General features: G+C 52.5%; 1 protein-coding gene across 1 annotated transcript; it reads left to right on the top strand.

The window, feature by feature from the left end:
* Window positions 1-1,358: 1,358 nt before the first annotated feature.
* Window positions 1,359-2,003, top strand: LOC311187148 (protein FAM156A/FAM156B-like; the record flags this gene model as incomplete). Its single annotated transcript, XM_084258427.1, has 1 exon — window positions 1,359-2,003. The coding sequence occupies one exon, from the start codon at window positions 1,359-1,361 to the stop codon at window positions 2,001-2,003; it is 645 nt and encodes a 214-aa protein (XP_084114553.1).
* Between the last annotated feature and the right edge of the window lie 8,429 nt (window positions 2,004-10,432).

Here is a 10,432-nt window from a genome sequence, read left to right on the forward strand (position 1 = left end):
ATGAATTTTAGAATGGACTTTGATTATTTTGCAAACCTTATTGGAAATTTGGTGAGAACAGCATGGACCTGCCATTTTCCTGCTGAATCTTTTAAATAGGGCCTTGTGTTGATTACTCAGTTATCCTTTAAATCTGTGGATTGCATTGGTTGATTTGCCATTATGGAACCATGTTAGTGTTACTGGGCTAACACAGTTATTCAAGGTGAATTATTCTTCTAGAAGGTTACTGGATTCAAACTACTAGAATTGTGTGGAGGATTTTTTCGCTTAGGATGAAAAGGAATTTTTCTTTGCAGTTAGCTTTTCATGGTACCAGTGAAAGGCTAGCCTCATAAAATCCATTGCAGATGTTCCTTCCATTTCTGTTTTCTGGAGAAATTGTGTAGAATTTGTGATTTTTCTCTCCACATATGGTAAAATACTCTCATGGCAGTATCTCAGCAGTGAGATTTCCCCCCTAGATTTTCCGTAAAAGATAATGGACTGTGCATACAAACTCCCCTGAGTGAGTTTTGGTAGTTTGTGGTTTTTGAGTAATTTGTCCCTGTCTTCTCCCCTGTTGATTTTTATGTATGTATAGATGGGTGTGACTGTATTGTTTCCATACGGTCCCTTTTGTGTTTGCTGAGCCTAAGACCCACGTTTTCGTCTCATTGAGTCTCTCTCTTATTTTCTTTTCCCTGTAAGAAATTTCATTGATTTTCTGTTCTTTTAAGTAAAGTAAATCCTTAGTTATATGTTCTGGGAAGTTTGGTTTCTGTGGGCCTGAGCAGCCTTTCAGACTGGAGGAAAAGCCAGTGAGGATGAAGGTGAAGAGTCAAAAGGGCAAGTCACCTTTCTGGAAATACCCAGAAGGTGCCACTTGCCAACTTTTTAGAGTATCGGAGGGCTTGCGAGAGAGCAGGTATTAGTCACACGTTGGTTTTCTGTTTAAATTATGCTTGAGAATAAAAGCTTGTTGAACGTCGCCTGAAAATGAGCACGTTTTACTACATGCAGCATATCAAACTGACCTTACACGTCGTGGACGCGGTAACTGACATTTTTCTGAAACCCAGATTATGTGCCACGAGCTGTCCGAGCTCGAGCCATATCACCTCACGTAACTTACAGTGCAGGCCTAGGAGACAGGCCCCATCGTTATCCCCACTCGGCACATAGGAAAGGGAGGCACAGAAAGTTAAGTAAGGTGAATGACTAACTGGATTTTCTCTGATCTCTTATCACCATCTGTTGCAGTCTGTTTTTTCATCGAACGCGTCCTTGCCACCTTGAATTTCTTGGAGAACCTCCACCTTCACCTTCTCGGCTGGACCCAAGGGTCAGCTGGCTTTTCCACCACAGCCTGGGCCTCCATGGATCCAGTCGAGAAACCTAACTCAGTGTTGATTTCTGAACCTTCCCCGATGACCTCTGAGGACTCCTCACGGGACGTACCGGCAGCCTCCCATCCTTCCTTCCCAGAAATGCTGATGATGGGCCTCAGAGACCTGAACCCCGGGCCTGGCACCCCCTTCGCCGCTGCCACTCTGCCGGAGGGGCTGCTCCAGCAGCGGTACCGAGATGAGCAAGCCCTACAAGAGCGGTGGTGGGGAAAGGCAGCTTCTCCCCAGAGGAAGAAAACCTTCCTGGGGCACCTGAGGCAGACGCACCTGGATCACGTGGCACCTTATCGGGTTGATAGGGAAGCCAGGATCTTTTCCCCAAGCCATCGAGATCAGAAAAGATTCAGATGTGAATGTCGATACTGCCAGCGACAGAGGCCGAATATTTCTGGGATGCCTGCTGACAGGAGTGGGGCCCCACACCCCTCCTCCTGGGAAACACTAGTCCAAGGCCTCAGTGGCTTGACCCTCAGCCTGGGCACCACCCGGCCCGGCCTTCTGCCGGAAGCTGCCTGCCAGCAGCAGGAGCCACAGGAGAAGCTGCAACTAGAGATGCAGCAGGAAAGCAAAAGGATGTTTCAGAGGCTCCTAAAACAGTGGTTAAAAGAAAACTGAGACTCGCAGCGTCGCGTGAGGAAGCTCTGAACGGAGTCGGACATGGATGCTGGTTTGCCGCATCCGGGTGTGGGTTTCCTAGGGGACCAAACAGTGAGCCGGAGTCAGAGGAGGCGCCAGAGCAGACCGAGGACTGGGAAGCCTGTCAGCGTGAGACTCGATCCCACGAAGGTCCTGGACTTTCCCGCCTGGAATTTCTGCATCACTCTGGTACATTCTGTGGCAAGGGACACTGTCCCAGAGGCCCTGAGCCCCATCCTATGGCACCCCATCCTATGGTGCCCCATCCTATGATGCAATCCTATGGCACCCCATCCTATGGCACCCATGATGCATGCTATCACTTTGCTGCCCCGGGCCTCCCTCTCCTCCCCACCTTGTTGTCATTAGATAGAAAGTATTTCTGTAGCGTGATGCTTTTGTGCCGTTTCATTGACCGCCCCCACCCAGCAGGCCTCGGTCTGCTGGAAGGCACTGTGCTGGACTGACAGCCAGCTTCCAGAATCTGTAGCTGACCCAGTGTGGCAAAGGCACGCGAGGTAGCCCTTGGCGGTGCATCACCTTGCGGCTGGTGAAAGCCCTGACACTCTGTCGGTAAATGCTTCCCTGCCCCTTGTCATTCTGTGCTGTTCCCCTGCAGGAGTTTCTGACAGGTTTCCTCATCATCCGTACCAAATAAATGGGCAAACTGACTTTGCAGTTCAGCTTTCTTGATCCGTGTTGGTTTACTGCTGTTAGATCTGAGATCACTACACTTAAACCCAGAGCAGGGATCAGAGTCATCCAGAGGAGCTGTAAACTGTGTGGATTTGAAATGGGGGGGGGGGGGAGAGGGCACCAGAGAGCAGCACCAACACGGGAGGTGACCTGGCCATGGGGCAGCCTCCAGACAAGCCAGGGAGCACAATGGAGGAGAGTCCTTCACCCGTGGAGAGTTGGAAGCAGAGATGGCTGCCCACAGCACAGGCTCCCGCGGCTGGAGCTGGTGCCTGGCAAGGGCTCCATGGCCGGGCCTGGTGCCTGCTGCTGTCACTGGTTGGAGAATGTAGCAGCAGTTTCATGCCCGCTTCATGAGACCACAGCATCATTGAGGTATGGACAGTCCCATTGGGATGTAGACATGTGCCTTTTCATTTCAGGGCGCGTTAATAATTCAATCTACTTATTCTCCCCACAGACCATGACGATGTGTCTCCCACAAGCAGCCGGGCAAGTCTTCTGAATGGAAAAGAGGAAGTCGGCTTTCTGTCTGTCTGTGTTTGTCGGTCATCCGCGGAGCTGTGTGTCTGACGTCTACCAGTCTTCTGCAGACAGGTGTAGCTTGAGCACAGGTAGGTCTGTTCCGTTCTCAACGGGACGTCTCATCAACCCTTGGCGGTTCAACTGACCATCCCAGGCTTGTCCTCAGCTTGGGGCGTGAAGGACATAAGAAATAAAACAGGGCACTTTTTCTTGGACCCAAAGGTGTAAATTCCTGGACTTTGGGGTGTGTTTACACGAACTATCGTCGTTTGCCACTTTGTTTGCAGGGTGACAGATAATAGTCCATGTATCTTGCATGTATCAGCTCACTTAACCCTGTGTCACAGAGCCATCAGGCTGCCAGATTTCCATCCCTGCTGATGAGGTGGGAAGGGAGACTACAGAGACATCAGGGACCTTTCTGAGGACTACTCAGTCACTGGAGGGGCAGGGGCCACAAACCTGCACGGGCCGGGTCCTGCCCGCGGCCTTACCCAGGTCAGCACACCCTCACCCGCACAAAGGCTAGCTGGGAAGTGGCAAGAGACTTGACCTCCTTGGGTGGATCACATCTGGGATGGCCCAGAGTCTCTGGCTCTCTGCAATCGAGCCTTTCATCAGAGAGAGAGAGAGCCCGCGGTGCTAGATGGGAGACAGCTGGTCACAGACAGCCTGTCTGTTGCTTGCGTCGGAATCACCAACACATGCAAACTGTCTGAAAGTCTGTGAGCCGTGGCTGGACAGACAAGCAGGGGCACACCATACAGAAGACGACTGATGGGCACCAGGGACGAACTTCTGATTTCCAGGACAACTGGGGTGGAACCCAAAGCCTTATGCTCCGTGAGAGCCCAGACACAAAAGGCCACCAACAGCCTGAGTCATGTATTGGGGTGTCCGGAAAGGGGGAGCTCAAGGACAGGACTGCAGGTAGAGGACGCCTAGACCCAGAGGTGGCACTGGCGTTTCCTGGGAACGGGGGCATGGGGGGCGGTGGGTGACAGGGATGATGTAGGCCTGGATGGTGGCCCCAGCTGCATGGGTCTGTTACTTGCTGACAGGGCCTTGAACTGGGGGCATCGGCAGGTGTGTGAATGGTAACTCGATAAACTGCTGACAGAATGGAGGCCTGCGGGGGGGGGGGGGGGAAGGTCTTCCAACAATGAGGTCTCCCACCCTCTTGTGTTCCGGTCCTGCCCACGTGATTCCCCCCGCCCCGGCCACCTCCTCAGCTGCAGCGGAGGCTCCTTCACTGGACTCACTGAGCACTTTGGGGCGCCAGGCCAGCTGGGGAGGGCGCCGGTCTCCCCCGTGTGCGTCTGTGTTCACAGGCACGTGCCCCTGGTGACTCTGCTTCTGTGGAGGCGGCCAGCTCCGGAGACCACACCGTGCCTCACATTCCACTTGTGTGCTTTCTCTTCTGCACAGCCTCAGTTTCCTTGGTAACCAGCCTCAGAGCTTAGCTTCAGCCCCTGGTCACAGGAAGACACGGAGAGAGAGGATGGGGGGGTGTTCTCCCCCCCACAGCCCCCACTGTGCTCAGCCACCCTGTGGCTCAGAGCAGAGCAGTAACCATGACAACGGCACTGCAGACTCTTCTCCAACAGGCCCGACCCTTCCCCCTGCCTGCCTGCCTGCCTGCTACAGGAGGGAGCCTCTGGAAAAACACATTCTCCGGGCCTTGATCCTGCTCTGATATGGCTGTCTAATGAACCTGTCAGAAAGAGCACCCAAAACACAAGACCCATCAAAAGCTGTTAAAGGTCAGTAGAAGCAAACATGGCTGTAAGGTCCAAGGTTGCAGGAAAAACGAAGCAGATGAAGCCGCGTGTGTGCCTCAGCTGGGCCTCCTGTCTCCCCTGGAGTGTTTTCAAGAGGACAGATGCTGGGGGGCCCCAGCCTGGTTGTTGGGGAAGCTTATATTCCCGGCCCAGGCCAGGCAGGAGGGGCTGGTGGGTGGAGAGGAAGCCTGAGGTGGGGTCAGTGTCCTGGAGGATATTTCCCCTGGATGCGGGGTCAGTGAACACAGGAATTGCAAGACCAGGTCCTTGGACTTGGAGGTAGTGCGCGGGGAATGCCAGAGTGGAAACCACAAGAGGTCAAGGGCTTTCCATGCCCAGGACCTGGTGTGGATAGGGTGGGGTCCTCAGGTAGCAAGGACGAGCCCTTCCCTGCGGCCCAGAGCTTCCAGGTCGGCGCGCCATGTCCCTGGCTCTGAGGTCTCCAGGCGGGGTCAGAGCTATGGGGGCTGAGAGGCGGGCAGTGTGCGTCCCGCTGGCCTGGGGTGTTCACAGGCTGCGGGTGGAGAATGCCCGGGGGTTGGCATAGGGCCCGTACGTGGTCGGTGGGGACGATGGGGTGATCGGGGACCACACCTTGTACATCAGAGATCCCTTCACCCAAGGGCAGGTCACATAGGATCACGGGAACCGCTCTCCTGATACTGGCAGGGACACTGGCACGGACCTCACAGCGCGCACGCGCGCAGGCCCAGATCCCGGCCGACCTAGCGCGGCCCCCGCCCCCGGCGGCCTACTGCTTCCGGTAGCGGTTGCTTTGTTTCCGAGGATGCACCAGCGAGGCGTCCGAGCCAGGGAACTGAACCTCGGGAACCCTTAGGGTTCCATCTCTGCTTTCCACTCACCTACCGTTTTGTTCTTAGCTGTTATCTGTGCGAAAACGTGGCCACTCAGGCGAGAGTTTGTTCATGTGTCGCGTCGTGCCGTTTCTGTGGCCACTAGATGGCAGTGCGGCCACGCGCAGGTAACGTGCCGCCCCCGCCCCCGTCCTTCGTGTTTGAAAAAAACGCCGCGGAGCCCTTTGCGCCGTAACGCGCGGCTTTTTCTGCGCCTGCGCTCACTGGCCGGCCTGCTCTTCCGAGGAAGGAATTCTGGCCTTTGCCCGAATTCTTTAAGCTTGCAAATTAAAACTCTCTTCTAAGGGCCTGTGTGCCTGCTTTACCAACTTGTCTTTCTGCTTCTCTCGGTCATCTCTGTTCCTGTTTCCCCAAGCTTACTTCGCTTTTTTATACCTGTCTTTATCCTTCCATTGTTGCTGTCAAACTGACCCTACAAAACTGCAGGACTTTGAAATAGAATAAAGTCAGCTGAAAACACAGCCATTAACTGTCAGTGGCCACTGCTTTCTTTCCATTGCAGTAACAGTGCAGGAAGTATTGTAGTAGTTGCAGGTGCGCATCATGAAACGTGCCAACACTGCATACTGATATTTTGGGATGAATTTCAGTTCAGGTTGGTTGTGTTGTTATTTTCCTCCAAGGGGGGGGGGGGGATTTAAATGCACTGTGATTCAATTTTGCATCCTGGCCGCAGCCTCCTTCCTTCAAAAGACCCCTCTCCATCCTCGATCATCATGTTTATATTTTCAGTCCTTTTATTAAAAATCAGCACAGACGTATTGGAAAATAGTGACCATTTCTGGAGATAAAGTTGAGTTCCAAATACGACCTAGGATGCAAAGACAAACATTGCAGTTCAGGTTTATGGGACAGCACTGTGGTGCTTGGCTGTGGCCTGCTTAGACTTGCCATCCTGAAGAGGACAGGCAGCATTGAGTGGGTGCTCTGAGATTTGGTGAAACTTAAAATTTTTACTTCTGTCATCCTTTTTCTTTAGATGGAGCAATCGATCTCTTTAAGGCACAGCGTATGAAATAATGGCTTTCTCAGTTGGCATGTTGTAGTCTGCATTTGCCTATATATTCAGTATAAGCGTTTGTCTTAAAATATCAGATTTTCCGAGCCTCCCGGATGACACAGCGGGTTGAGCGCTGCGCTGAAGGTGTCTGCAGCCTTTGCAGCCGTGGGTTCGATTCTCAGCCGGCCAGGGAGAAACCCACATGGCGTGGCGGACCTCTCCTGCCTCGACCACTGCTCCCCTCAGCAGTGTCTTCGCTCCGTCTGCCTGTTCTGCTCCCTGCTCTGTCTCTGGTGAATTCTCTCACCCTCCCACGCCTCTGACTGTACCCCAGTTCTTGTATAAATAAATAAATCTTTTTTAAAAAAAAATCACAGATTTTCCGCCCTCAGGCAGGTCAGGGACTTGCTGAAGGCCGCTGATCTTGTTGGCGACAGGCTCAGGACAGAGCCCAGGTCTTTGCAAGTTCAAGCTCTCTGCTTCATTCCATCAGCATCTGGGTGAGGCTGAAGTGAGTCTATGTATCATGAACCGCCCTGGTAGACATGGTGCCTCTTTTGCTGTTGCCCCTTGTTTTCATCAGCTGTCATTCCCTTGGGTGTCTCCCCAGAAGGCCCCCCACACTGCAGAGCCTGGAATCTGGCAGGCCTCCTAAGGGTCTTGGGTTCAGTGGTCAAAACCCACAGCGCACCTAGCTTGCTGCATTGGATCCTTGATTTGGGGCGAGCCGTGGTGGGTGGGGAGGGCTGAAGAGGAGCACGCTAAATATGGGGCAAGGGGCCACTTTGCCTCCGGTACTGCAGCGGAGAGCTTGGTGGTTTAACGGGAACCAGCATGTGTGAAGCAAGTCTGACCTACCTGAGCGCAATGGTCTCCTCTCCCCATGTCCAGCTAATTCTGACGCTGCTTTCACATGCCTGTCTAACTGGAAAGAGTCACTTCTCTCTTCCCCAAAAAAGTTTCACTTTGAACAGCGCAGTACACAGAATGAGCTCATTTCTACTGAGGACTTCTGTGCCAGAAGGGCTGTGATTGGCTCTGGGGTTCCTCACTGATTCTCTCCTCCTGCAGCTTCCGCTGGGGGGCCTGGTCCAGGGCTCAGAGACTCCCTTCCAGTGCCAGCTCCACCAGCCTTGCAAGCTTGACCCTAGGAGTCACTCTGCTTCTCTGTGCCTGCTGTTTCCTCAGTTTTCAGAAGAGGCCTCAGGCTGAGTGATTGGTGGAACAGGGCAGGGGATCCAGACAGGGAGGTGGTGACAGAGTCTGTCCCAGCACAGCAATTCCTCTCTACTTTGTGTACTGCCACTGGTGTTTCAGGAACGTTTACTTGAATAAAGAGTTTGAAGTCCCCTGCTTTACGTGATTTACTAAGATTCCCGTGTGCTCAGTCTTGCAGACAGGAAAGGAAGAATGGACAGGAACACAATTGCAAATACTGTAAATGCCCTTAGGGGTAGTGGACATGAAAAGGAATCTCAAAGGGGCGTGACCTGTGCCCGTGAATCCCTGGGGCCTTGTAGATCAAAGATGCCTCAGTCAAAATGATGTAAGAAAATATAAATAAACCTTCATCTCTAAGCTCAGGTCCCAGCACTCTGCCGACCCTTGCTTCATCAAAAGGTCTTTTAAGAGAAACTTGTCATTTTTAAAGCGCTCTCTTTCCGTTCCCTCATTAAATAAAATCCTGACTGAGTGGCCAGGTAAGTGTGGGGGCCCCGGCGACACATTAAGACCCAGCTGTACAGAAAGCTGAGTCTTCTTTTCAGGTCAGCGCATCTTCCGTTTGCCGCCTTCTCCAAACACCAAACCTTAGTTTTCCCGTGTGTGTGTGCGTGTGTGTGTGTCCTGGCATCCTAGGTGGTATTATTTGGGCACAAGCAGCACTGTCTGCATGTTAAGGAAGCAGGGGAATCCTTGACTCCCCACACAACTCTGAGCCCGGAGCTTGGGCTCTTCACTGCCACAGAATCCCAGGGCTCACTTCATTTCTCACTGACCGGGCGCCGTACACTGCATGTCAGGCCCACCCGGGCCTTCCTAGTGCCGCAGCCTCTTCTGACACAGGCCTCACCCGGAGGTTGATGCAGTGGTTCCCATGACAGGAGGAAAGCGACCGGCTACAGGCAGATGACCGCCAAGGATGCTCGTGTGACTGCAATATGTGAGGAGTCGGGACACAACTCCCTGGATTCACATCAGGACTGTGGGTCTTGCCTTCAGAAAATGTTTTGTTTTGACCCAGTGGTGACTGCGGTCATGCATGTATTTCCCTAGAATTCTCTTCACTGGCTGCTCGAACGTGAAGCACATAAGTGGTGGAACTTGTTGAGGCAAAAGCACCGTGAAAGCAACTGGGCAGAGGCCAAGGGCTTTGTCCAGCTGGTATATCACTCCCAGACCTGGTGACTCTGAGCCGAAACAGAATAGAGTTTTTATGGGGAAAGGGAAGAGAGTAGCCGGAGGTGGTCTTTCTCAGGGTCGCTGGAGCTAACTGCCCCATCTTGAGGCTGGAAGGCTTGGCAGTTGCTCCATTTCTTCAGGCCTCTCACTCCCAGTCACGATACAGTCTCTCTCCAGCAGCCTTCAGAAGAGTTCGGAGCTGTTTTCCTTGGCTTTGTTGTTTGTGGAGTGTCAAGGTGGGAGGAGGAGGCAGAGAGCTTCAAGGGTGGAAGCAAGAAAAACTGGGGTCCATGTCCAGTGTCTCCTCTTAGTTGCAGGTGAACTCTTCTCCTCTGCAGCCTCTTCTTTCTGGGGAAACCAGACCATAGCAGTGTACCAGGCCCAGCAGTTGAAGCAAGAAGACCCAGGTGGGCTGGAGGAACAGCTTGTTCTTTGCTTTTGTACCTTAATCAGAGCTGTCATCATCTGCCTGGCCAGGACAGTCATGCTGGTTTTGATGTGACTTGGTACACTTGATAAGGGGTATTTTTATCAGATTAGAAAGCAAATCAAAGTGATCATTACCCCTCGGGGAACCTGTGTCCCCAGCACGGTAGCCCTGTTGGGAACATTCAGCCCTGTTGATAACATTCAAATGGGCCCTGTTCTCAGATGCCCAGAATCACCCCATTTCCAGGGCCAAGAGAAATATTCACTCCAGGATGTGTGATCCATCAAAATGACATCAGAACGGTCTGGGTGGGTGGTCTGCTGCTCATTCCCAAGAATGAGTTGTCACTATCATTAGGACCTATTCCTTGAGAAGCAGCAAGGCACTCATAAATTCGGACTTGCTGGTGGTGCTTACTGTGAGCAGCAGCGGCAGTTAGAAGCCTGATGTTGCCACATCATGCTGAAATCATAAAGCACACCGAGGCACAGATGCTTGCTCTCTTGTATTTGTGGAAGGCCTTTTGTTTCTCCCGAGTTATTTAAGTGTCGTTCCATACTTTCGTGTTTGCTTTTATCTACTAGGCCATCCACAACATGCTGGGCCTATTGTCATAATTCACGATGGCAACAACCACCTGTGTGATGTTTCTGCTTCTGAACAGCCACTGATAATCTCATTAGGAGTGTGTTTAGGAGGTG

This window comes from Talpa europaea, assembly GCF_964194135.1.
Source record: "Talpa europaea genome assembly, chromosome: X".
Taxonomy (NCBI): Eukaryota; Metazoa; Chordata; class Mammalia; order Eulipotyphla; family Talpidae; genus Talpa; species Talpa europaea.